This window comes from Amblyomma maculatum, chromosome 1 (assembly GCF_055883805.1).
Source record: "Amblyomma maculatum isolate TAMU_Amacu chromosome 1, ASM5588380v1, whole genome shotgun sequence".
In the NCBI taxonomy this organism is placed as follows: domain Eukaryota; kingdom Metazoa; phylum Arthropoda; class Arachnida; order Ixodida; family Ixodidae; genus Amblyomma; species Amblyomma maculatum.
In genome coordinates, this window is record NC_139344.1 from 79,243,084 (window position 1) to 79,270,379 (window position 27,296).

A 27,296-nucleotide genomic window follows, 5' to 3' on the forward strand; every position below is an offset into this window, starting at 1 on the left:
TTGCTGGTATTTCTTAATCACTCTCCTTTTGGGTTATCTTCCTTGTTGTTAAGTTAATTTTCGTTAGAAGCAAGTGCTTGTGTGAACAGTATTTGTTATGCATTTATCAGCAAAATTTCACTTGCTTGATGCATGTGCTTTTTATGCTCCTGGTCATTTTTTTTTTTAATTTACACTATCTTGGGCTGTCTTCTTGGTTGGCCCAAAATGTATTGACTCCAAGTTTCATGCAAACTGGGTTGGACACTGTTGCCAACTTTAGTACATGCACACTGATACGACAGGTTTCTTACACGGTCTTCACGTGCCTTTTATATTTACACTTGGTCAAAAGGTGGTAGTCAGCAATAAATTAAATGCAACTTTCACTCTCTTTTTGAAGGGATAGAGTAATTGTGGTACGGTTTGTCTATGAGATCAATTGTATTATTGGGTATAACATGCATCCACTCCTTTTCCTTAGGTGAGCCTCTTGGCGTCGGCAACATTGGCCAAGGCAGCTTTCCTGTGCCAAGTGCTGGGCGAAAATCCGGAACACCATCACTTGGCCTTTCGCATTGGGCTCTTTGGATTGGAAATGTCTCGGCCACCAGCCTCAACAAAAGCACTTGAGGTAAGTTCTGCTTGAGCTGCTGTTGAGCCATATTTTTGTTATAGCCAAGAGCCTTCAGCTGACTGGGAGCTAACTTTACTAATTGCTTGGAGCTAGGACAGGCAAAGTTTCACAAGATTCTGTTTTGCAGGCATTTACTTCACGTAGTACATGGGCGTTAAGTTTGGTGAGAGCTTGTTACTGTATTTATTCTAAGCACCCCCCTTTATTTTTTTTTTCACGATCGCGATGCCCAAAGTGAGGGAGGGTTTCAAAAGTTCTAAAATATAGCCCCCTTTCCTTGTTTTCGTGTCAATATTTTGACGAGACAGGAGTGAGAAATAACTTTTTTGGCAAACATCTTCCGCAAACACGATTTAAGAGTGGTGCACTTGAAGTTGCAGCTGTGACAGCCCTATTCAAACTCATTCCAACTTGTGTTATAGATGCCAAACAGCCTTTGAATAGCAAAAATACGATAATTCAAAATTTTGGACAATTGAAATTGTACGTTGTGGTCAGCTCCACAGTGCAAGGAGCCTACATATATAGGCTACTTCTTAATTCAGTACTTAATAATTCACACTGCGCACCGCCAAGCGTCATTGTTAAAAGCCACCATTGGTAGTTTTCATGGCTGATTGATATGTGACATGACCATCGTAGCATCACGTCGGGAGATGGGGCAAGCTGGAACAAGCGCGAACAAGTCTCTTCATGGAGACTTCTTTGCATGTCTGCAGTCAGTGTGGCTAGTCATGTCTATTTGTTGTGTGCCCTAGCTTTTCGCACCACCCCTATTCCTTGTGCTTGTGTCTACAAAATGTATTCGCATACAAAGTTGAGACACGTGACATCACAGAAACTGCCAACCGACCAATGCCAGGCTATGTCACTTGCCACTTCCCCCATCGCCAAAGGCTTGCTCGTGAGGAGGACCACGGTGTACTGTATTTACTCGAATATAAGCCATCTGCGAATATAAGCTGGCCCCTCTAAAATTACAAAGATGGGAAAAAAGAAAGCTTGAATGCAAGCAGACAGAAAACACCTAAGCTCCGCTTCTAAGATTGTGACTCGATAGCATAGGTTGCCACTTGTTTTCCTCGTTTGGCCGTTTTGACAATTTAACAGCATTGGAAGTGCGCCAACAGTCGAAAACATTGCTGCCTATGAAAATATTGGGGTGCAGGCTTGGGAGCAGCACACCAGATCTGCTAAACTGGCCGGCCTCCGGCACCAATGGACTATTAATTTATAGGGGCCCCACATCGGCCAGCATGTCATCGCCGGCATTGGAAAAGAACCATCTTGAGGTCTCAACATTCGTGATGTACCACGCGTGAACGCTGCCGTGGTTTTGATTTGATAGAGTTTATATTGCCTGAGTTTCTATGGTAATCCCGCTATAACGAAATTCACGGTGCACGAAAAAAAATTCGTTATCGCAAAAATTTGACGTGAAACGCAGAAAGAGTTGCCCAAGCAGCAGCAAAGGCGTTTAATGCCAAAAATCTGTAAGCTTGGTTTGCTTACGCTTCACGGCGAGCAACGCCGTCACGCGATTTTCGCACTCGGTCAGCAAACCCATTGCAACATCGTCGTCTCGGACAGCAACGAAATTCCTGATGACATCAAAAGCGTCCATCACCTGTACGGCGGTTGCCGCAGCCGGCGCTTCCTGTACGTCGTCGTCTTCTTCATCGGAAGAGTCCTTATCATTCCGGGCAGCTTTTATGATCTGCTCATCACTCACATCTTCGTGAACAACAACACAAGCGTCAGCGCCGATGTATTCGTCGAGCTCGAGATTAGGCGGCACGGTTCCTATTTCTCCAAGCGTTTTCCAGGCGGCCGCGATCCCCGGAGCCGGTGACGCCTCTTCGTCGTCGTCTGTAACGCCTGGTGTTAGGCCAGCAGAGTGTACGGGTCGACCTTCGGCAAATCCGGCGTGCCTGAAACAGTTCACAATTACTGAGCGCCCCAGTGTGCTCCAGGCAGCAGACATAATCTGCAGTGCCACGTACAAGTCCACCTTCGTGTCTCGGCCGGTTTCAGTGTTAAAAAGCAGCCGCTGAATTAACCTCCCGCGGTAAGCGCGCTTCAGGCTAAGAATCACGCCCTGATCGAGAGGCTGTAAGACAGACGTGCAATTGGGAGGGAAAAACCTCAGCTCCGTGTTAGTGAGCTTGACTTCGTCGGAGTGATGCGCTGAACAATTGCCCAAAAGCAAGCAAACTTTACGGCCCTGCCGCTTCATGTCGCGGTCGAATGCCACCATCCACTCGGTGAAAATAGCGCGGGTCATCCATGACTTGTTGTTCGCCTTGTACTGCACAGGTAGGCTACGAGTTCCCTTAATGGGGGACACCCCTCTTAAAACTTTTTTCCTTATTTATGGGTGGATCTGACTGAAACTTGCACCATTAATGTACTTTTGCATGCTGATTTCAAATATCTGATTAGTTTTCTTGTAGATGAAATAGCTTTCAAAATATTACCTAATTCATGTTCTTCGTTTGGAGGTGAGTTAATTACTAAACACTTTATGGCATGATGAGAATAGCCCTGCCAGAGTGATCTAGAAGGATCATAGAGTGCCGCTAGTCATGAATTAACGTGGTAGAAGAATTTGAACCAAAGTTACAATAAGTCAAACTTTTATGAATAAAAGCCCAGGTTGGCACCTAAGATTGATAATTAATTCTGTAAATGTTGCCGCATAATAACTGTACATATTTTTGTCCTACGGCACTGTCGAAGGTTTTCTGTTTCTAACAAGACAAGAATGAGAGCTATAGCACAAATAGACTAAGAGATATCTCTCCTCCAAAATTGCAGCACCCTCAAAATTGCAGTTTTGAGAAAACGAGGAAAAACACTTCACAGCATGTAGGTGTAAATTATGTCAATGATTGATATGTCAACAAGATCAGAAACAGGTGGAAAGTGATCTGAAGCGAAAATTAATGGCCTATGCCAATTTGAGCCAAAGTTACGCAATAGGAAACGTTTGAAAGGAAAATTCCATTTGGGTACCGAAGACAACATAACCTTCTCAGCAAATTTTCTTTTGTGGTCACTGCATTTACCTTGGTTTCATGAGACTCGCAGGATTCCCTTTCTAGAAAAAAAATTTTCAAAGCAATAGCAAGAACAGGACCAGAGATATTGATCTTTAAAAAATGCAACACTACCAAAATTGGGGGATTGTCGGAAGCACTTAAGCCTCACGGCATTTAATCAGGAAGGGCAACCCCAAAGACCTCATGCTATTAAAATGCACCAGGAGCATAGTCGGGGTGCATGCTGTCGCGGTGTTTTCTTTTTTCTGTTTTAGCAACGCCAAGCGAAGCCGCCCGCTTCTTTGCAGAATGTGCGCTACGGCGCAAGTCCTTTTCTTCAGCTCTCCTGGACCCAGTTGCTGTCACATTTGTACTGCATTCTTGCAGAATTGCTGCTGCTGTATGCTTGCAGCCGGCATTGAAGCGCAGCACAGCTTCTGCTGTGGCTGCTTCCACAGCAAACAGTGATGAGTGCCGCTCTTTGTGGATCAAGGTCCAGATGACCGAGTGGAAGCTTTCGTTCGAGTTCTGGGTCTTCCCCCGAATGCACCTCTGCAGCAGGCTCTTCTCTGATAAACAACTATAAACAGGCAAAAGAGCATCAGCCACATCTCTTGGCAGACTGTAATTGTGCTTTGGTGCAGGCTCCTCTTTTGCCTTTGCAGCGTTGTGGCGGCACCATGACTTATCACCGGTAGGACACAAACTGTGTTTGGGGCAGTCATCAGTAGATGTGATGTGGTAATATGTCGCCATCACAGCTCGCTGCATGGCATCCACATCACCTACATTTGATCGAAGCGCTCGGCCATAATATATTGCCAGCTTGTCAACTAGATCAGCTGTCAGCCTTCCTCTGCCGCCAAGACTTTGCTTCCCTGCACCCTTGTGTCTCTGCAAGAGGTTGCGCAAAGCTGCTCCCATACGCTTGTGCACGTGATTTATGCAGTCCTCTTTGACTATTTCAATGTAGCCATAGATTGCAGCATCTTTAAGAGCACTGAACGTGCGACTGTCCCCATCGCATAGCATGGTTGTGTAGCGCATGTTGTGGCGCTGCAGAGATCTTTCAAACAGAATTTTGCCAGCCTCTACCTCCATTTGACCAGCCTTGGAGTTGGTGTTTTTTTGGCACTGGTGGCGTGATTTCCAAAGTTCGTAGCCATCAGTGTTTGGCTTAGGACCAATTTCGCAGCCCAGACAAAAGTTTGACAACACCACATAATCAAGCACGTAACCAGTGAAGAGTTCCACCACGGCACCGACGCCTATATGTGATGAGTGTCCGCGCGTCATCCATGTGCCGTCGTAGCACACGGCAATGTTCCCCCTATGCCCAAAACACAAGTCATCGTAGACCTTCGCCACTGCCTGCGCGGCTTGTGCCATAGCGGTCGTGGCGGCTCGGGTAGCAGCGGGTTGCAGTGTGTTCTTCAGATGCCGTTGAAACGTCTTGTTGTGCATCCCACGCCGCGACAACCCCATCGCCGAAAAGATATCGTTCATTGCTGTCTGGCCGTTACCGGTCGACAGCATTGCTCGACTAGCCAGAATATTCAGCTCAAAAGGATTGCACCTTTTCTCGCCGTCAATCCTCCGCGAGTTCCACTCGGCCGCAATCTCACCGCAGTTGTCGCACAGCACGATCAGTTTTACGGCGAGGCCATAGCTCCGGTCGCTGGTAATTAAACGCACGCATCCACGACACGTTTTGCACCGCACGGCATCCAGAAGGATATTCACAATGCTGAGGTCAATTACCGCATAGGAGGCCGTTCCGTCCGCATCTGACTCTGCGGACGCACCACTTGCATCGGCGAACAGCGCGGTCTTTCGTGCCGTCGCCGGCGTCGATACCAGTCTATCAAGCGTAGCCTGCTCACGGGCACTCACTTGAGTTATGTCACTGTTAGTGACAGGCGCGGTATCAATACGTACACGACTGCAGTCGGCACGAAGAACGGCGCCGTTGTCCAGCGGAATCGGAGAAGCGTCGCCGCCCGCAACGTGATCGTCACACAATCCCGCAGCACTGGCACTTGCTTCTTGCACAGTATGCAACGAAGTCGCATTCTTAACGCGTTTCTTTGGTTGCTTTCGCCCGTACTTGTGCAAAGAGCGGTACTTCTTCGCGCCTGGCATGACTCTCGCGTTGCACTAGCGTGGTCGGCAGAAAGACAAAATGGCGTCACTGGGAGTCCGCATTTCAGGGCTAGCTTGCCGGAACCAACCAAACGACGCCATTTTGATCACGTGCCTTAACCGGCCAATAGTAGCGCGCGCTGCATGCTATCTTTTTGTTTGTTTTTTATGGAGAAGGCGGGGCGCACAGGGTTGCTTTCCGAAAGAAAAAATAAGCCGAAAGCGCGCACTTTCGAACGAGACCAAAATCGCCGCGGTGGAGCGCGTAGTTCTCATGCGCCGGGCGATCGAAATTGGGTGTCGTTTGTCCACAATTTAAAGGGCAGTGGGTGTGGTACTGCATTTTTTAATCGCTATAACTTCATAAATACGCGGGGTATAAGGATGAAAATTTGCGTGCAGATGCGGAATGGTGCGAGGAATACGAAAATGAAAAAATTGAAAATCCGATTTTCAGGCCGATTTTCGGTGCCAAAGAGCCGTGTCCCCCCTTAAAACAGCACGGCTTGGCACTTTTGCCTATGACTAACGGCGGACGCTTGTCCGAGCCATCCATGTTTGTGCAAAGCAGCACTGTGATGCGTTTTTTGCTGTGTTTGCCGCCGTGACAGCGCTGCCCCTTGAAGTCGAGCGTCCTAGCCGGCAACATCTCGTAGAATAGCCCGGTCTCGTCGGTGTTGTAAATGTGCAGGCGCGAAGTTGCTTAAAATTCCGGCCATGTTACTCGCCTTCCAAGCAGCTGCTCCGTCCACGTCTGCTGACATTGACTCGCCGCACAACACTTTTCCAACGATGTTATGGCGGGCCTTGAAACGGTTTAGCCAGCCAATGCTGGCTTTAAAATCATCAATGCCAAGTAGGCATGCATAGTTCAAGGCTTTCTGCTGGACGATGCTTCTGGACAGGGGGACGTTGCTGGCTCGTGCTTCCACAAACCACGCATGCACTGCTTTGTCCAACTCTTCATGGAGGGGCCACGTCACCTTTTTGTGCTTCGAGGATGTGCCTGAAGCAAGTGCCATTCTCACGCTGTCCTTATTGCCTAGAATCATTGACAGCGAACTTGCAGGAATTCCGAAGTCTTCAGCAATTGCCGCTTTCTTCCTTCCGCTTTCTGCTTGGGCGATTATTTGAGCTTTTTGCTCAAGGGAAAGAGTTTTGCGTTTTTTCACTTGCGTTGCCATCGTGTCCTGCGGATGAAAACTCGTCGTTGTCGAAGAGAAAGGCAGCGAGTGAACAACGCGACCACGACACAAAGCCAAAATGGCGGAACTGCAATCACGTGATTTCATGCTTAATGTGGCTTTGGATTTGACTTGGACTTCTCGCCAATAAAACGAGTTTCGGTTTCGATTTTGAACGCGAAAATTTCGTTGAAGCGGAAACGCTCTGCAAAAATGGTTCGTTGTGCAGAGAAATTTAGGCCATTAATTCTTATAGGATACTCGCGGGGAATAAAAAATTATTCGTTGTCGCGGAAATTTCGTTGTGGCGGTATTCGTTGTGGCGGGATTCAACTGTAGCTAGAGCAGGACTATCTCATGGAAATACAGTATCTAGGAAAGTAATATCAGTATTGTACTGTATCAGAATTTTGCAACTCATTTACTAACCTTTGCCTGTTGCCCAATGATGCACTTTTACATAAGACAACGCAGCTGAGGAGTTTTGTTGACTTTGTGAATTCAAAATAAGTGTTAGATATGTGTCGCTAGATCGGCACATGATCAGATTGTTTATGTGGACCCATAGGTACTGTAAGCAAGGGTTGAAAGAACGGGAACATTTTAGTTCTCAGTTTTCTATTACCATCATGTCATCACAGCCACTCTTGTTGTGAAATGGGGATTTACTTTTCTTTAGGCTTATGTGAATATTCGATTTTTCAAATAGTTGAACAAATAATGAGCTGTTTGTTCGCTTCGATTCGAATTTTATTATTCGGAAATTTCAAAGTATTCTGCTCGAGCGAATAGCCACATGAAGGCGTCTTTGGATGTTCTGGTTTTTGGATTCAGTATTACTTTTATCAATTCAATCCAGTCCAAATCAAGCCAGGAAAGTTCAGAACAAAGGCTCACAAAAACACATCTCGTCGGCACGGTCGATTGCGAAGGCGTTTTCGGACATTTGGTTTTTGGATTCAGTAATACTTTTCCCAATCCAATCCAGCCCAACCAATCCAACTCACGCCAGCAAAGCTCAAAAATAGACATACAAAAACGCGTCTCGTTGGTGCGGTCGATTGCGTTTAGTGAGCGACTCTCTCTCTGTTGTGGCAGCATTTGAGCAGTCCCAGCCACCTTGGACCACTCCAGAGCACCATGGGGGACGTGTATGCAGCTAGCAATTCGGTTTGGAACATTTTTATGAAGATTCCACGGGGAACCGAAGCTCGGCGTCTTAAATGCAAGGCAGCCTTGAAGACCTCGACAGGTACTACAACAACCCTAACACATTTAAACAGACATCCAGACTTGCACAAGGGCTACCTAGAGAAGCGGGATGCACACGAAAGGCCCTCCGCGCTCAAAGGGGCAAGCAAGGCAAGTGATCAACAGCCATCTATACCTGACAGTTTCAAGTCGAAAGTGAAGGTGTCGGTCCCGAAAGCCCAACAGATAACAAATGATAGCTCGCTTCGTAGCTTGTGGTATGCACCCCTGCAACATTCTTGAAGAACCAGGTTGCCTCGACATGGTAAAGATCGCTATGCTGGATTATGCCATGCCATCCATTGCTCCAGACCGCTATGCATCAAGCAAAGAGAAGGGGAAAAAGAAGCTTGGAGAAAGTTTTGCAATCGAAGTGGAGTCGCTGTCAATCACCTGATGGTTGGACATCACGGGCAAATGACAGCTATGTTTGTGTAACTTGTCACGTCATGGACAGGGACTTCGTGCAATATGTGCATGCATTGGCTCGCACAGACACACTCTCGCACTGCAAAAACCTGGAGCTATTTATTGCAGGTGTCGTCGAGGAGTGGGAACTTCCAGCCCACGGTACTGGGCCTATCTTCATCGTTACAGATAAGGGAAGGAACTTTACTTAAGCAGTTGCGTGGTCATCCTGGAGTGGTGTGCAGTGTTTCGGACGCATCTTTCAGTTGTGTAACAGTGATGCCAAAAAAGAAGGGTCAGAGTTTTTGAAACTCTGTGCTAAGGCCAGAGCAATTGTGGCTAGATACAAACGAAATGCCAAGGCCCAAGGACGGCTTCAGGAAATTCAGAGGAACATGCTGCTTGGCCCTCTCAAGGTTATACAAGACACACCAACGCAATAGAACAGTGAGCATGCCATGATGTCCAGGCTCATGCAGCTCCATACGGTCTAAAAGAGTGCGTTGGGCGAGTCGGTCTAACTCCATACGGTCATCACTGTAGAACTTTCAAAATCTGACGCAGTCCCATACTTGGAACACTAGTAAGTGGAAGGTTATGAATGAAGCAGTGCAAGTCTTGAAGCCACTTGACCATGCCACAACTGAACTGTCTGGGGAGAGCTATTCCACGCTGTCACAAGTCATTTCCCCGTTGCAGTGTACTAAGGTGGTCTAGCTGAACATGTTTCTGAAGGTGATGAGGCAGCATTGCTTGCCTCAAGCCTTCTTTCTATGTAGCATCGAGACGAGGTTCCCTGATATAAGATGTCGCGTCTTCGTGCATTGGAAATGTTGATTGATCCTAGATACAAAGATGTCTGTTATGCTTTGCAGACCCATCAGGGGACTCTGTGTGGAGTGCTTTTACACACTTCAGTTTGCATGCATATCATAAGTGAAACTGTACAATCTCTGAGGAGGTTGCTGAGTACTTGAAGGCCCTCCTTCTTTCCCGGTCCGAAGACCACCTTATGTGGTGGAAAAGCAGACAGCCACCTTTACCCAACCATGGTTGCAGCTGCCCATAGGTATCTTTCGATACCAGCCACCCAGACAAGAAGTGAAAGCCTTTTTTTTTACTGCATGAGCCCTTGTTAGCTGCAGAAGGGAGCTCCAAAAACCCCTGCATGTGGAACAGCTAGTGTATTTGCAGGAAAATTTGTAGATTTTCTTAAGTAATCAAGTTGTTTACTTTCCTTGAATAAATCCCAGACTGTAGCCATCTGTTTATTTTTCTTTACTTCCTGCTATTTGAAGTATTCGCTTCGAAATTATTAGAGAGGAATTACTATTTGCTTCGAACCAAAAAAGCACTAGTATTCACACAAGCCTACTTTTCTTGCCCACTGCATGGTGAAGATTGAAATCATTTTGTTCATGCCCTTGCTTAAAAGGGCAATGGCTTAGCACGTTTTCTGCTGTTTGTATAATGCAGGTCAAACTGGCTAACCAGGAGCAAGATCTTGTAAGTCTGTTGAAGAAAATTCCATTGGGAGATGCAGAATTGAATGACATCAGAGAGAAAGCAGAAGCCTTACGTGATCACAGGCTGCAGTCTCGTGGTGATGCTTTGCTTCCACTGATGCTCTCAAGCTACATTTTTGATGCCCTGGTGCTTTCCAGTGAGTGCTCTTCTGTTGTTGTGTGCATTTTGATATTTAACTTTGTTTAGGTTATGAGTCACTCATTCTTTTGTACTGGAGCTAATTCAGAGAACAGCCCCCACTAAAATTGGGTGATAAGCGGTGTGATCACATTCTGAACTCTTGTACATATAGTCTTGTGTCATTTATGCTGTAGTCATTTGTAAAAAGACTATACGTAAAGAGACTGAGAATACTTGCCAATAACTGCTTCCACCTTTGCTTTGAATCTAGGTGATCAGGGCACTATGTGCATTACGTTCAGCCTCTATTCTGCCTGAATAAATTGCTAAAGTTGTATTATTACCAAACCTTTTTGTATTAGCTTGGTGGGAGTTTTTATTTACTAAATACACTAGAGCCTTTTTCAAGGGACTGCACGAAACTAATGTGTATTCCGGGCAGCGTTTGATTAGAAATCTCGCAGAACTTATGCATTCACATTGTAAACACAGCCACAACTCTGGCTGCTGAAATTAATTATAATTCTTTTTCCCACGCATTATGAAAACGCCCCGTTTTTATTTGCAAGAGTTGGCTCATTTACTGGCGTAATTTGCAAGTTTTCGTCTTTAAGGCATAAAAAAAATGGTGTGCACAAATTAGTCGAACCTCGATATAACTAACCTCAATGTAACGAAATTAGTGATGTAACTTATTTTCCGTGTTTTCCAATCTCTCCCGTATTGAAAATCATGTATTTTTATTTAAGAGGGGACATAGGTCTTAAAACTAATTTTGTTATTTACCAACCAAATTTGATGAAACTTTGCAGAAATGTTCAGTTTTTTCTGCCGATTTCAGATATGCAAAAACTGCCCTTCTGGTACAATTAGTTTAAGAGGTATTAAAAATGTATTAGAAAATTACTGTTACTGCCTGCCCAAGCAGTAGGGCAAAAAATGCTCATCAAAAATTAAATTATAATATACAGGTGGATACTGTAAAGTGTAAGGAATGCAACGTTGGAAGCAGTTTTCAAATTGAGCTAATATTAGAGATTTAGCAGCTCGTTGAACATGGCACTCACAGCCATGGCAACTATATAAGAATCATTAAGATGAAAAATTGTAAAGGTGAAAATAAACGTTGTGCTCCCAACACTGAATGCATTATACTTTCAGCTTCACAATACAAAAGGAATTATTGATTGTTCCAGCTATTCTAGTTGCTGAGATATCCTTTGGGCAAACTTGTAGTTTAACATTAAACACAGGTTTTAGAAAAAGCCAAAAAAGAACTCATCAAAGAAATTTTAATGATTGAAAGCAAGAAATATTTACACATTTACATTTGAAAAAGCCTAACAAGCCCAAGTCAAGCTCTCTCTCTCTCATAGGAAATGGCATTATATTTCCTGAGTTGCTCACAATTCAGTTGGCGTACAGCCTTTGAATCGACTATGCTCACTTAGTGCTTTTCAGTTGCACGAAATTTAAATTCACAACGAAGAACAAAGTTCCGCTGAGCGGTACTATCAGCGAGAAATTTATTCTTACTGTCCAATGTGATTGTTTCTTCGGAGCTGCAGACAACTGCGAGGCATCCGAAGTTTGACTGTCTTCCATGCAAAAGTGTCGGCATCCTATATGCTTGTGAATCTTCAGTGGAGGTACACAGCAGAAATTGCCTTCTAGACCAGGAATGAACTTCTTGATTTACTTGGGGGTGATGCACAGCCAAAAAGCTGTACTTGATTACGTTTTGAGATGTAAACTGCAACCCATGGCCAAAGACCAGCTCTACAAGTTAGCCTCCCTGTGCATATACTGGTAAGAGCAAGTTCACATCTTTACAGGATGATGACAGGTCTCTGCAGAAAGTAACTGCTGGCCACTTGGAAAAGTAAACTGCAACCGAAATAGCAAACACAATATTTGTAGCTGTCATGCTCCACTGTCCCACTGGCTCCAGTGGCGTGGGATATTTCATGACTCTAGTAACACTATTGTCTGCAGCTTAGCAGATTGTGCAGCTACTAGTTTTATACCAGTTTGCCTAGGCCTAGCCACTAGTATTTTTCCTGAAGACGTTGCTTGGTTTTCACGATTCCCGGGCAAGATTGACAGACAAGCCGAACAAACAGCTGTGAGCTTAGCTTGGGATCACATGTTCAGAAGGAATAAACAGGCTACTTGATGCTGGCTGTTTCTTTCGGACATCTTAAAAAGGAGATGGCTGTAGCAAATTGAAGGGTCACTGATGTGAGCTGAGGATGTCACCATAGACATTACCTCTTCGTAAATTTGGACCAGTTGCGAGTGCTCTCTAGTTGATGGCTTCTGAGCCTTCTTCAGAACTTATGGGCAAGCAGTATAGCTGTGGGCTCACAAGTATAGTCCTGAGGCTTTCACAGTGTCTAAACCAATCGGAGCTTTATTTTTGCATTTGACGGGAAGTTTCAATCTTGAACAAGATGCTGGCTTTGAACTGGATTAGTGCTGGATCTTTCAAGCATCAAAAGTCCAGCAGCATGAGCTGAGAGCTGCTCGTATGTATTCTGACTTTGAATACTATATGGTTTGGGAGTGTTCCCTCATAACTGACACAGCTGATTCAGTGTTGATGAATAATGTTTCAACATGCGGGTGTGGATTGGAAATGGTTGGCGCAACTTTCCCATCAGTACAAATACCTGTGCTAAGCAGCGTGATGGTGAGAGAAGGAGGGTTCATATCAGCCCATGCTGCATCGGCCACTTTCTTTAGTCATTCCTGTACATATACAGTGAAAGCTCGTTAATTCAAACCTCGATAATTCGAATTTTCGGATAATTCGAACTATACTACTTGGCCCGGCCAAGCTCCATAGAGATCTGTGTATAAAAAAGCCCGTTAATTCGAACGCGAGTCGGTTCCACTACGGATAATTCGAACTACGCGCCGCCGCGTCTGGACGGCTTGACACACATCACGCGGCCAAAAAAAAAAGGTAAAGAAACACCTCCGCGATCGGTAGGCATAATTAGAGGCTGCGCACGTCCGAAACGGGGACAGAATAAGGAACCAGGTAAAACCATGGAAGAGTGGGTAAAACTTAAATGGCGCCATGACCGGCGGGGCGGCCGGCGGCGTTGAAGGGAGGGGACGCAGCCGCGGCAAGGTGAGTGCATGGCCGCGCGGCGGCGGCTGCCTGCTCTCTCTTCTGCGCAACCTCCGTAGCTCGCAACCAAATACTCGTTAATTCCAACCCTGTTAATTTGGAAATAGGGATAAGTACTGTCGGCGCGGTCCCAGCCAATGCCCATAAAAGGCTATGATCTGGAACGGGCACTATGGGGTAAACTTTTTTTTTTTTTTTTTTTTTTTTCGATAGCCATCCATCCTTCCACCCATCAGTCGTCAACGGAAGCACACGAGTCAGCCGCGATCATGACGCCGGCTTTTAGCACCGTTCGCTCCGATGATTGGAGTGGCAGTAGACTGGAGTGGCAGTAGACGGTGCCGCCTGCCCAAGTCGCTCATAGCATGATAAAGCGAACGTACTGAAAAGGAGGCTTGCACAACTGTATAAGCGCTGGCACTTTGCCAAGTTCGCTTTCCTCCCTGCCCGAGCTAAAGTCAAAAGATAAACACGAACACGCCGTTATCGCCGCGCAGCATCTTGACGCACTGCCAAGAAATGTGTTGTGGACCGTGAAGGCGCGAAACAGAGGGACGACTGACGCCTTTATTATTTTTTTTTTTTTTTTTCAGATTCGTAGGCACAAATCTGGGCTGGGTGGGTTCATTATGCGAGCGAGTTCGTTACGCGACTAAATACGGTACATTTATTGTAGTACAAACGGTTTTGGTCAGTTTTTTCGAGGCCATTCGATAATTCGAACATCAGATAATTCGAACTTTTTTCCCGGTCCCTTGAAGTTTGAATTAACGAGCTTTTACTGTACATGGGATCGGTCATGGTGCCATCTCTTTATGACTTATAACAAACAGATAATTAGGGCACCTATACTAAGCAGGGATTTGTTAAATTGTAGTTAATGTTATTGCCTGCTAAACTTGACAGCGTGCTTGACATTTTGCAGAGAACAACACAAAAGGTGCACCCAACCCAGGCACTAAGCTACCTTCGGATGAGACTTTAGGATTTGAAGCAGCAGTAGCTGCCCTAGGTAAGTTATTTGTTGTAGTGAACGAAAAAATGCACACTGGGTATGTTTTCCTGATCTGGTGTTACATTTTTCTATATTTACAGGGTTGAAGGCAAATGTTTCAGAAGCTGAGCATCCATTGTTGTGTGAAGGAACAAGGAGGCAAAGGGGTGATCTCAGCATCACATTACTTGTGTTCTATAAAGATGATCAAGAAAAGCTAGCCAAGGTTTGTATTCTTTGGCAGTGTTAAAATAATGTGAAAATTATTTGTGAACATTATTATGTGAACTCGCAACATGACATGTTAAAGGGGTCATGCATGTCTAAAATGGGGTAAAGCAAATCGGTCGAGAGATAGGTACTCCCTCACAAGTCAATTCACCGCAGGAATGTTTTAGCTAGCTTCATTAACACCAGAGATATCGGCGATTAAAAATGGCGCTCCTCCTCGCTCCCCTAAACTCAACACTCGGAGACACCAGAAAAAAACGAAGAAAACAGCTCGGGAACTTCGCCCCGCTAGCCCTGCCCACGAAGCGTCATCGGGTGACGCTTGGTTCTCAGACTTCCGGTCATCGCGCCTGTTTTCCCCGAGCATCACCCATACATTCATGGTCTCTGCCTTTCCCGTCCCGTCTGCGTTTGCATAGCTTTCAACCTTGTCTGCTGTCTTCCTCGGCCGCCGGTTTCTTCAGTTTCTTGACCTCTCGGAATTGTGTGCGACAGCAGCCCGAACGACTCGGATCGTTCGCGAGCGCATACCTGCAGGTGGGAAGCTGCTGTCCACACGTACCGGCGGCCGCCGCGGAGGGCGCACTTTCCTTCATATCCCTGTCCCATTCAGCGCAAATTAGCGTGCACTTCTGCCAAGCACGGATTTCGCTTTCTTCTCTCGCGCTGCCTGGGTCAGTCTCTTTGGTACCGTCTTCTGCGGTTTGACCAACGGCGGCCGGTGACCCCTCACGGAGTTGACGCGATAGCATCGACTCTGCATGGATGCTGGCAGACGATTGAGCGTGCGAGTTGCCCGCGTGCAAACATATGTCGTCGTCGCTTTTAGTCCGGAGCTGCTTTCATTATGGTCAGCGAGAGGCATCTCTTGTGCATAACGAATGGAATGTATACGTGCACGTATCACTGACGAGAGCACGGACTGATGATCGCTACAGAGTTTGGATATCGGATGACAGGTGAGCGCGAATTATTCGTCCGCGAATCTTAAAATTGAGATTAACAAAAAGGATGGTGTAGTTTTTTTTGTTTTTTTGTTTTTTTTTGACGTCCTCTTGCACATCGTTTAGGAAGTGCCAATGCGTAACGTGCACGCATGTTTTATCTCATGCGTACGCATCGTCCGAGCCAGAATCGACGGCGCAAAGCATCAGCAAAGCAGCTCGGCACATTCAGTTCAGCAGCGCAGGTTGTCACTGATTTTCGCAGCGACACGCAAGAATCGCGCACGTGAGCATGCAAGCGGCTACGCTAGAGACGCAGCGAAGCGGGCGATTCCAATGCGCCGTCCGCCGTGGCTTCGACGCAAATAAACAAGGCCTAGCGACGACCGGGGAGCAGCGCACGATCGGAGTGCCGTCGGCCGCGGCGCCCGCGGTGGCACCTCTGCGGTAACCTGGCGGCATCCGGTGCTGCACATAAGTGGTGCGAATTTGTGTACGTTCGCGATGAAGCTGAGGACAGACCTTTTTAGACGCGCGTTTCATTTACACGAAGGGTGATGCTGCTTTTTTAATCGGTACGGTGTTGAATCGGACCAGCTCGTGCTCTTTTCGCACTGCTGCACCGACGCACACTTTCAGTCGGACGCACATCGTTTAAGAAGTGCCAATACGTAACATGCACGCGTGTTTTATCGCGTGTGTACGCATCGGCCGAGCCAGAATCGCAGCTCGTCACATGCAGTTCGGAAGCGCAGGTTGTCACCGCTTTCCGAAGCTACACGCAAGAATCGTACACAGGAGCACGCGAGCGACTACACTAGAGACGCAGAGAAGCGGACGATGCCGTCCGCTGTGGCTGCGATTCAAAAGAAACAAGGCCTAGCGATGAGCAGGGAGCAGCGCACGACCGGAGTGCCGTCGTACGTCGTATATATTTGCATAAATATAACGTAAGGAGAGTTTGGACCCATATGAAAACAAGCTTTGCCATGTAAATAGCTTTGTCTTTCGCAGCCTATCTGTCATTTAATAGCCAATTGTGAAACGCACTCGGCATCAGCTGAGCAAAATCCCCTGCTAGTGCCATAGTGGCCCTGCTTCCTGCAAATGCTCGTCCATAGTGCTGCCCAATGCTGCAACCATTCACCCTTTCTTTTCCCCCTTTGCTGTTCCTCACAGCGCTTTTAATATCTTTGCTTTCTGGGGTCCTTGCCACCTTATCTCAAAATCCCATGCTGGCTGTTCTCTCTCTCTCCCCTCCCACTTTTTTTTTTTTTTTTTTAATGTGCAGAGGAATTCTTAGTAAGAAACTGCGAAACGAAATTCTCTCGTAAGGTATGCTTCAGGAGTGCGCAGTAAATAGATGTGTGTGGGTATTTTTTATCCCTTAAAGTTGGTAGGTCTGGAGCATGTCTTAAAAGCATTCTTTTTTTTTGATTGGCAAATGGTCTTGCAGATAATGGATCGCTTGCTGGACAAGGAGGTCCACCAGATGTACAAGAGCCCACCACTGAGCTCGTACTACAGCACCTCTACTCCCCCCGTAGTGACTGCACTGAGCGCAGCATTTCCTGCATCCGAAGGCACTTCTGGGGGCTCCTCTGGCACGCCACCAGCCAAGGCAGATGAGGCGGTGTCTGCCGCAGTGCACCCCACGAGTGGTGGTGCAGAGGGCAGCGGCGAAGGCACCAGCTGTGCTGCTGACTGTGTCGGAGGAGATGGGAGCGCAGTTGCAGCAGTGGCAACAGCAGCCGTGGCAGCAGCTGCAGCTGTAGCTGAGCCTGGAAGCCCACCACCTGTGGCACCTGGAGGGACACGGCAGGAACACTCGGGGGGAGCAAGGGTCAAATCGCACCGGCACAACAGGTGGGGGAATTTCAAACTTACTAGGACTTCGGGCTAAACGGGAGCAGTTCGAACTCCTTGGTAGTGTGCAGTTGAGTGTTTTTCTTATTCACTAACATTTTCTGGAGCTGGTGCCGAGATTCACTGTCTACTGTGGGAAGAAATTTTCATGCGAGCAGTAGGCTCCTGTCATGTGGGAAAGAGGTTCACTTAATTTTTAATATTTATTAAAACTCTGAGTGGATGCCTCGCATTATGTCTCCGTTGAAAAGCAGCCGCCTTGGCTTGGTTTGAACCCACATCCTTGGGATCAGCAGTTAAGCGCTAAGTGCAGCGGCGCAGTGGTTAGGGTGCTCAACTACAGAGCCAGGGGACCTGGGTTCGAGCTCTGTCGTTGCGACTGCATTTCATTGGGTTCAAAACTTGAGGTGCCCATGTACTGTGCAATGTCTCAATTATTCGGAGCAACTCTTGAGTGCGGTGCGTCTTGCACCCATTCAGCATTACTACCAGTGTCAAGGCATCGCATATTTCTTGCCATGAGACGTCCGCTTCTGTCCCACGTGAACTTCTGCCATCTGCTGTTATTCCTGGTGATGACACTTTTTTGTGCGGAATACTTTTATGTAAATTTTATTACATGAGGAAGCTTTTGACAGATCCAGTGAATGCTTGCTTTCAATTTCGCTGCATGGTGTGCAGAAGTGCTGGTGACAGTGGCGATCGTAGTGAGGGGGCTTCAAGTCCTGGCTGGGAGGAGAACTTCAAGGCTTGGGAAGCCAAGTTTCGCTGCACAAACTTCAGGACAACAAAAAAGCATTCAGCAGGTGAGTAATAGCATTGAGAAAATCATTTTTATTTCAGCCAGCTTATCTTTGAGTGTAACCAAATGTTAACGGTGGAAATCTTTAATTACCGTTAAACCCTGCAGTAACAGAAACCAAAAGTACGAATTTCTCAAGGAACAAAATATTTCGGAGGCCCCAGGCAAAGTTCATTAGGTTCAATACGTACAGTTTCTCTCAACAGTGAAACGCTGTCGTTCTTCAATCCCACAACAGCAAAGGTTGCTGAAATAGCAGTCCACAGGAAGGCATAGTACCTGTTATATATTTATAAACATTAAATACAAAGTGCAGTTCGGGTTTCAGTGTGGTCAGTCAGTGAGTGGCATTGTCCTCCGTCACTGGTGAATTGCCATGCAAGCAACGGCAATGGTTATAAAAGTAAAGATATGGCAAGGCAACAACGGGTGCAAAATCACGATGCTGCATATGAACAGCTTTGATGCTTGCTTGCTTTCACACGGCGAGCTAAACCTTGCTGTTCTGGAGATATGGCCACGCTTGTGCTGAGGTTAGCAACACTCACCTTGAGATGCTAATAATGGCTCTTCAGAGGTTGCACAAGCATGTCAGACATGAGCCATTCGGGAAAGGGCCTCGCAAAGCCATCACATGCTGCGACACAGCAAGTGGCTCTTCCCAATCGCCTCTCTGCTTGCAAAGAATCATTAGCACATTGAGCTGATGAGTTGCGCAATGTTTAACATCGAAGCCTGTTGCCTGTAGTGGCGTGTGTGTGCGTGCATGTGCGTACGAAAAAATTGAAAGAACCTCATCATAGTTCTGCCATGTCTTTTTGACAAAGCCCTAGCAATCTCTTTAGGGATAAGTTCTGCACGTGTCACTGTCATGAAAGTGCACAGAGCAGAATGCGCTTGCTTTGGTCAGCTTTAACTTTTTTTCTCATCAGTGATAAATTTTGCTGTGAGGTTTGATATTGTGAGAAACAGTGGAAGGGGACATCATTGCAGCTGTAGGTGCATGTGCACCTTAACTGAGAACAGTACCTCATGGGAAAGGGGGTACAAAACTCAGTTAGCATGCTTTGTATCTCCACAACACACACTGACAGCTTTTTTGGATGGCTCGAATGCCTTTAGTACCTTCAAATGGTGTCACATTGGCAGGCACGGGCAGAGTTTCTATCTTTGCTGTCCCCTTCGCCCAGTGATCCACGGGACATGGGAGATTTTAATGCCGTGCTCTCAGTCAGTGATTGCGCTAGTGTTTTACGCATAATTGAAAAATAAACTTCACAGATGTGATCAGCAGAGATTCTAGAGATTCTAGTTCAGAACTCAATCTCCAAAATATTGCTGGTGGCTATTTTAGTCCGAAAAATTGTCCAAATTATCGGTCATGAATACACACACGTTTCTGTAAGGTGCACAACAGTTCTTCAGTGAAGTCTGGTATATTTGTGCAAGTCAGAATTTTTAATCTGGAAAATCAGCCAGCCACTGCCTTAACGGGAAAGATTATTTTTCGTCAGCACTGTTCTGTGTGTTGTATCCTGGAAGAGAGGCATTCAGACTGATTGTCATCTAGGAAGCTACACAATTCAGCAGCTGATCTGAGGCAGTTTCTTTCGATACAAGGAAGTTGATAATTTTGTCCAAGTGAGTGTGCATAGTGCTGACCACCCATGCTACTATGGCAAGTGCGCGTCCAGAGGTGTGCTCTTGTTATCGGGTTAAGCTTGGCATGGGGGACATCATTGTGCTCGTACATTTTCAATGCCCCTTGTAGGCATGGCCAGTATAGATAGCAGCGCACCCGAGACGACATCGAGCGACAACTCGCCCACGGTGGTGCGGCGTGGTGGCTGGGGTCGCCCGTGTGGACCTGGCAGTGACAGTGGCAGCAGTGGTGAGAGTAGCGACTCAGTTGTGTCCAGCTCTTCTGGGGACCGAGCCACGGGGGCCAAGCCTCGCCACACAGACAGGTCAGTGGTCTTATTCACGCGTAGAGCAAAGTGCACAGCCATGCAGCATTCACTGCCTTACTGCATGCTTAACCACAAGCCTCCATGACTTACTTCGTGCAGCCTTTTTGAAAGGGTTTCACAGTCTCTCCTGGATTGATATGCTTGTACACCTTTCTTCTGCCCCGCCATAGGGGTGCAGTGGTTAGGGTGCTTGACTACTGTGCCCAAGAATGCAGGACCGAATCCCGGTCGCAGCAGCCACTTTTCGATGGAGGTAAAAAGCCATGTGGTCGAAATTTCCAGAGCCCTCCACTATGGCGTCTCTCATAGCCTGAGTCACTTTGGGACGTTAAACCCCACAAACCAAACCAAACATCTTCTGTACACTGCTCTTCAACTCTCCTAAAAGACAAGCATATGTTCCCTTTGTCCTGGTGTGTGTGGGTTATTTCCATTTAGGCTTCTGTATGATTAATCTCGTCTACCCATTTGATTGATATCATTTAAACGGGTTTAGGGAGAGGTTTATTGAATCTGCAAAGGGCTGGTGCTGTACTTTTTTTTTTTCCACATTTTTTTGAGAGAAGACCCTGCAGGCGAGCCCAGAAGCCATGAAGTTTTAGAAACCATGGTCATGGCAAGTTAAGGTTCTCACGACTTCGTTTTTGTCCCCCTCTCTCTGTTTGCCCAGCAGTCATTGCCTTAGTAATGACCCTTGCATCACATCGCTAGCATGAATTCTACTACATGCATAGCCGGGAGTAGAGGCTGAATACTTAGGTTGTTTGTGCAGTGCTAAAAACATGAACAGGGATGTGTATAGAGTAGTGTCGAGAGACATGCTTCATGACTTGCCCTGTGAGCTGTGTGAACCACTGGATAACAGCCAATTTTCCAAGTTTTCAGAGACCAAGCTTTGAGCTTCCAAGTTTAAAGAGACATTAAATAAAAATAAAATAAAAATAAAATAAAAATATAGTCTCTTAATGATAGAATACCAGCCCCTAATCACAAAATGCCACTCGCGCTGTGCAATGTTGGGGCACTTTAAAAACCCCAGGTGGTAAACATTTCCAGAACATTTTGAGTCATGTTTTGAGAGGCAAAGGTGCGCATCCCTGAAATTTACATGTAGCAGACATAGCAACAGAATAATAAAAAAAAAATACAAAGCTGTGGCAGGTGCGTGTGCGCATGCGAGGCAAAGGTGCGCATCCCTGAAATTTACATGTAGCAGACATAGCAACAGAATAATAATAAAAAAAAAAAAAAAAAAAAAACAAAGCTGTGGCAGGTGCGTGTGCGCATGCTCTCTCCACATAAAAGAGTAGCGCACACGGAGTGACCACGCCCACCTAAAAAGAAGGTTGAGCACGGTTGCTCCGCACTCTTTATTATACATACTTCAAAAGCCCTTGGCAAAAATGCAAGCTTCTGAAATGGCGTGACGGATGCTGTGACAAGTTCAAGCAGGCCAGCTTTGCGCTCTGGTGCGAATAATTGAACTCATAGTAGAGAATGTGCGGGTAAGTCAGTGACACTGTGGGGAGGAAATGCAAAAACATACAATACATTGGTGACAGCAAAAGGGTCAAATCATGGTCATAGCTAAAGGATTGCCTTGTAAGCATGCCATATTTTCTCTAGCTGTTGGGCAGTGTCACCAACGCCCTTCCTGCATCTTTAATAAGAATCTAAGTTTGCAGTAGTATCTCAAGATGTCCTAATTTCTTACTGTGTGCTGTTCTGTAATCATCTTGGAACGCACATAATTCCTGTTGCACAAGCTATCTGGCTGACTAATTTGTGGCATAGTGTGTCATTTATCATCATTTAGCATCTTGCAGAGCAGCAGTGCTGACAATTAACCGTCAAGTGAGCCATTTGCAAGCATTTAATTTTAAAGAAGCATCGAACATATTTCGCATAGTCATAGTGGCAATACTGTACTTATGATGTTAATGAACGGCGTCCTAGAAAAGCATTTTATTATGCTGACTTGTGACCACAAAGGTTGTCGAACTTCAGAATGCCCACTGCTCTCAGCAGCATTCAGTTTGAAGCCGGCGAAATGACGAGGCAAACTTGCTAAGGGCAACTAGGAACGATATGAAACAATGTGGAAGCAATCATGCATGGCTGCAATCATTCAAGATAAAGCCACACCCAACAGCATTGAGCTTGATCACGCAGTTAAACCTCTATGTAAGGAACCGCCGTATAGTGAATTCCTCGATATTGTGAAGTTTCTTTGTTTTTCAACACCGTCCTCATTGAGGCGCTTGTATTTGAAAACTCCATGTAACACACGTGTTGTGATGGTTGACCTTGATAAAACGAACTTGCTTTGCAGACTATCTGTTGGTTAGTACTTAATTGTTGCAAATTTGGCAGAACCGGGTGCAAAAACCAGGCGCGTCCTCCATGGCCAGCAACAGCATGACCGAGTGTGTTCTCTAGCCTGACCATGGTGCCTCTCCTCAACCACCCCCACTCTTCCCGCCTCACTTGTAGCTGCATCGCTTGAGCTGCAGCGGAGGTGGTGGCGGCTGCTGCTACTTTTGCATTCACACCATCGACACCATCACGAGACGTTGCACCGCTTTTATAACTTTAGCAGTGGGCACTTACTATAAACATTTTCAAGCTGATTTCCCGCAAATTTACTTCGGTTTCTGATCTGCTTGTCCTTCAGAGCCTTAACACAAAAGCTGCATATACTGGAAATCTGGACATAACGAACAATCGCTGATTTTGATCAGTTTCATTCCAAACAGGTTTAGCTGTAGAAGAAAGCTTCGCAGCAGTATTGAGAACTACAGCAGCAAAGGAAACTGAAGAAATTGTACAAAAACATGCCCTGTGTTCTCCTTTTTCTTTTCCCTTCTGCCTTAATGCTTGGTTCACCCCTTGCTACTATTTATAAATGCCAGTATGTAGCTACTCATCGGTCATGAGAGTAGCTTGGCTTGCTGCCAACACTGCTGCTTCGTCAGAACTCTATACATTCTTGATATCCTACTGTTCCAGTCACCCCTTTAAAAGTATCTCTCGATCTGTGGGGTGGAGGTCACTGAAGTGCAGGCCAGCATTCACTGTAAGGGCTCTGGTGTCAAGCTCTGTAACTGGGCTCATGGCTAGGGCAAACAAAGCGACTGGTGTAGCCAGCAGTCGCTTTAATTTCGGCCGCTGCTAGATTTCACTGCTGAACACCAAGCACAATCGCTGAGTCTATGGTTACGTCTTGGTTTGCGTCATTGTTCACCATAGTGTCATAGGTGAAAACAGTTTGAATCAGAGTGGCGTGAGACCTTTTCAATTTTGAATCAAAATATCTCATCAATAAATGTGTGTTTCGCTGCTGGACAAGCGACAACAAAGGCATGCAGTGCCATACTATCGGCTTTTGCGAATATAAAAATTGTGATAGAGTTGTCCTCAGTGTCTCTGAATCTCTGGCACATCTTGAAATAAGCAGTGACACGTGATATTCCTTGCATCTTTGTATACAACAGGAGAAACTTCCTGACTTGAGATATGTGGGTTTAAATTATTGAGGATTTACTATTTGCTTTATTTGTTTCATCCTTTTTCCTTCCTTCATCTGATTACTTTTTCAACAGTGCTTCTGTTTTTACTACAAATTGGAACGTATCCTTCCTAGCTTAGTCTTCATGTTGAACATGGAAGGGCCTACGCTGGGCACATTTGTGGCTTTTGCTTAGCGCCTGGCTGAAGTCAGTCTCTTGTAGGTAGCCTTTACTTAAATTTCAGTAAAACTCCCACTGATACTCTTTCACAGGAGTGGTGCATGTGTGTGCAGCCTGTGTGTGCTGCCAGCGGACAGCCCGCCACCAAGCCTGCCTGCATCTGTGGGGCCGTCACGTTTTCTGGCAAGCGGTGGTGGGGCCCTGCCTGGGGCTGGCACTGGGGCCCGGGCTCCTGCTGCTGTGGCTGCAGCCCCACAGAAGCCCCCGCCACCAAGCCGCCTGAAGGGCAAGCGAGGAGCCTGCCCTAGCCTACCCAACCAGCCGAGCGAGGCCTCGGCCCACTTCATGTTTGAGCTAGCCAAGACTGTGCTGACCAAGGCCGGTGGCAACTCGAGCACGGCGGTTTTGTTCACCCAGCCCTCGGCCAGCCAGAACCACAGGGGCCCTCACCGAGCACTGCATATGTGCGCCTTTCAGATTGGCCTCTATGCCTTGGGCTTGCACAATGCAGTCTCCCCAAACTGGTTGTCTCGCACCTACTCATCGCATGTCTCTTGGATCACAGGCGAGTTCATTGCTGCTTTGTCATTACTGGGGTTAGTAACTTGATATAGATAGGGCGAAATAGAGGAGGGACCTTAAGTAGCCATTATTAGCAACTATCTAGAGGCCAGGTTGCTCATTACCTGGTCTGCTGACGGTCAGGTAAAACACATCTTGGATGTAAGGAGGCTCTGCAAACGGATTTGCCCACCACAGGGCAAAGGCTTCTCCCCAGAAACAGTGGAAGATGACAGTGTTCATGCATGGCTTTGGTTTTCACATGAAATCCAGCTCGGTTGTATTCGTAGCCACGTTGCCCTCATGCTTAAGAGGTACTTCCGCGAGATGTAAACAAAAAATCTTACAACTGAAAAAAGAAAATGACATCAAGAGACAATAAAAGTTAAAAGGTGTTTTAGAGGCTCTTTTTTTTTTCTTTTTTTTTTTTCCATTAAGCTACAAGCCATTAAGCAACTTGCCCAGATGTCTCTTTTATTACAGTTTATTCATCAAGGCATATTTAGTTAGTAGCCATTTAATTACCAGACAGCATCTTCAGGACCATGTCATCACCACCGGCTGATATAGAAAGATTTTTGCTGGTCCCAGTGGCTTTACTATACAGTGAAAGCTCGTTAATTCACAACTCGTTAATTCGAAATTTTGGATAATTCGAAATAGTCATCGTGGTCCGGTCCGCAGTGCATAGAAGTCTATGCGCGTAACAGCTCGTTAATTCACTCAAAAATTGCCGCCGCCACCCATAATTCGAACTGCGCGCTGCCAAGCGGCGCTGTTAAAAACCATCGCTGGAAGCTTTCACGGCAGAACGATAGATGGCACAACCATCGGGGCGCCGCTAGGGTGCTGGAACAAGTACTAAACAGTCTTTCCTGCCGCGACTCCTTCGAGGAACGACGTTTTAGTGTTATCGACCACGGTTTCGTGTTGCATTTCGTGAGCCCTCGTTTTGCACGCCGCTTGTTGTGAGCTTGTGTCCGCGAGATGTGTTCGCGTGGGAAATACTGTGCCAAGACGGTGAAGGAGAAAGTGGCTATTTTACGCGAGGTGGATGAACGGAAGGCCAGCAAAGTGGAAATCGCGAAAAAGCACGGGATTCCACCAAGCACGTTGTCGACGTACGTCCGAAATAGGAAGGCCATCGAGGATGCCTATGAAGCCGAAGATTTCGCCAGCAACAGAAAAAGGCTTCGGTTAGCCAAGTATCCGGAAATTGAGACCGCTGTGATCACGTGGGTGAAAGAAATGAGAAGCGCTGACATTCCACTGAGCGGCCCAATTATCATGACGAAGGCGGCCGATTTCGCCCTGCGCTTGAATGTGGAAGATTTTGTCGCCTCCAAAGGATGGTTTCACCGCTTTAGAGACAGACATAATCTTGTCTTCCGGGTGTTGTCTGGAGAAGCCAAAGAAGTGGATGCAGAAACTTGTGCCACGTGGCGAAGCGGTGCTCTGCAGCAGTACTTAGAAAGCTACTCGGCACATGATATATTCAATGCTGATGAGACGGCTTTGTTTTATAAGCTCCAGCCCGACAGAACAGTAACATTTAAAGGGGACAGCTGCGCTGGCGGCAAGCGAAGCAAAGAGCGGATTACTGTTCTGGTCGCCGCTAATATGACCGGGACGGAGAAGGTCCCTCTTTTTGTTGTCGGCAAGGCACATAAGCCTAGATGTTTCAAGAACATTAGGACGCTGCCGACGGAATACTCCGCCAACAGCAAGGCGTGGATGACGGGCGAATTGTTTAAAAAATGGCTCTTGAAATTCGATCGGAGGATGGAGCTAGGGAAGCGTCAAGTTCTTCTCATTGTGGATAACTGCTCGGCACACAAAGTCGACGCCGAGCTGAAAGCCACAAGGCTCGTCTTTTTGCCCGCCAACACGACTGCGGCCTTGCAGCCGATGGATCAGGGGGTGATCAGAAACATCAAATGTTTCTATAGGCGCCACATGATCGAGCGCATGACTTTGTGCACTGGAAACCAGAAGACCAGCACCATCACATTGCTCACAGCAATGCACATGTTGGTGCGTGCATGGGAGCAGGTCACGCCGTCCACAATTGCAAACTGCTTCCACCACTGTGGCTTTGCTGCCGGAAGTATGAAAGAAAGTGGCGACGATGGGAGTCCAGAGCCTCTGCCTGCGGCTGTGCGTGCTGTGCTGCAGGACGTCAGTTTTGATGATTACGTTGGAGTAGACAGCGATGCAGCAGTGTGCGGTGCCCTAAGTGATGAGGACATTGTCGCTGAAATTGTTGGGGAGCAGTCTGTCCCAGAAGAGGCAGAAGACGAGGACGACGACGAGGAGCAAGAGCCCGTGCGTCCATCCGCGGCAGAAGTTATGGGAGCGCTGAATGTCGCGCGCCTTTTCTTCAGCTTTGAAGAGGGGGAAGAAGACTCCCTGCGTCGCATTCGCATGCTAGAAGACCGAGTGAGTACGGTAGCCCTCCGAGAGAAGAAGCAGAAGACTTTTTTGCTAAATAAATGTTTTTCGTGCCCTCCGGGCATCAAACGCCTTCATTTTTGCTCACTTTCATTAGTTCGAATTTTGGTTAATTCGAACTGGCCTGGCGGCCCCGTGGAATTTGAATTAACGAGCTTTTACTGTATCGAGGTTTGACGGTATATATATGTATATATTTGTGTACATATATATTGCAAACTTTTTTTTCTCTAACAAAAAAAATCTGGGGTTTTGTACTTCACACAGCTGTAAGAGCATATGACACCCCTCAGATGAACCCCTCAGTCTACCATTCATACAAAGGAACATGTGGCAAAGCAAGTGGTACCACTTCTCCTG

At 46.6% G+C, this 27,296-nt stretch overlaps 1 protein-coding gene across 5 annotated transcripts in view; it reads left to right on the plus strand.

Annotated features, from left to right (window-relative positions):
* Dora (zinc finger SWIM domain-containing dorado) overlaps window positions 1-27,296 on the plus strand; it is a 130,539-nt gene that overhangs the window by 67,753 nt on the left and 35,490 nt on the right. For 3 of the 5 annotated variants that reach the window (XM_084588407.1, XM_084588408.1, XM_084588411.1), the window contains exons 14-21: window positions 464-613; window positions 10,119-10,305; window positions 14,354-14,440; window positions 14,524-14,648; window positions 17,054-17,463; window positions 18,145-18,269; window positions 20,037-20,232; window positions 24,017-24,489. In XM_084588407.1, the coding sequence (XP_084444533.1) occupies window positions 464-613; window positions 10,119-10,305; window positions 14,354-14,440; window positions 14,524-14,648; window positions 17,054-17,463; window positions 18,145-18,269; window positions 20,037-20,232; window positions 24,017-24,489 (1,753 nt within the window). The remainder of the gene's footprint in view (window positions 1-463; window positions 614-10,118; window positions 10,306-14,353; window positions 14,441-14,523; window positions 14,649-17,053; window positions 17,464-18,144; window positions 18,270-20,036; window positions 20,233-24,016; window positions 24,490-27,296) is intronic. The other 2 variants (XM_084588409.1, XM_084588410.1) reach the window with 1 other exon arrangement.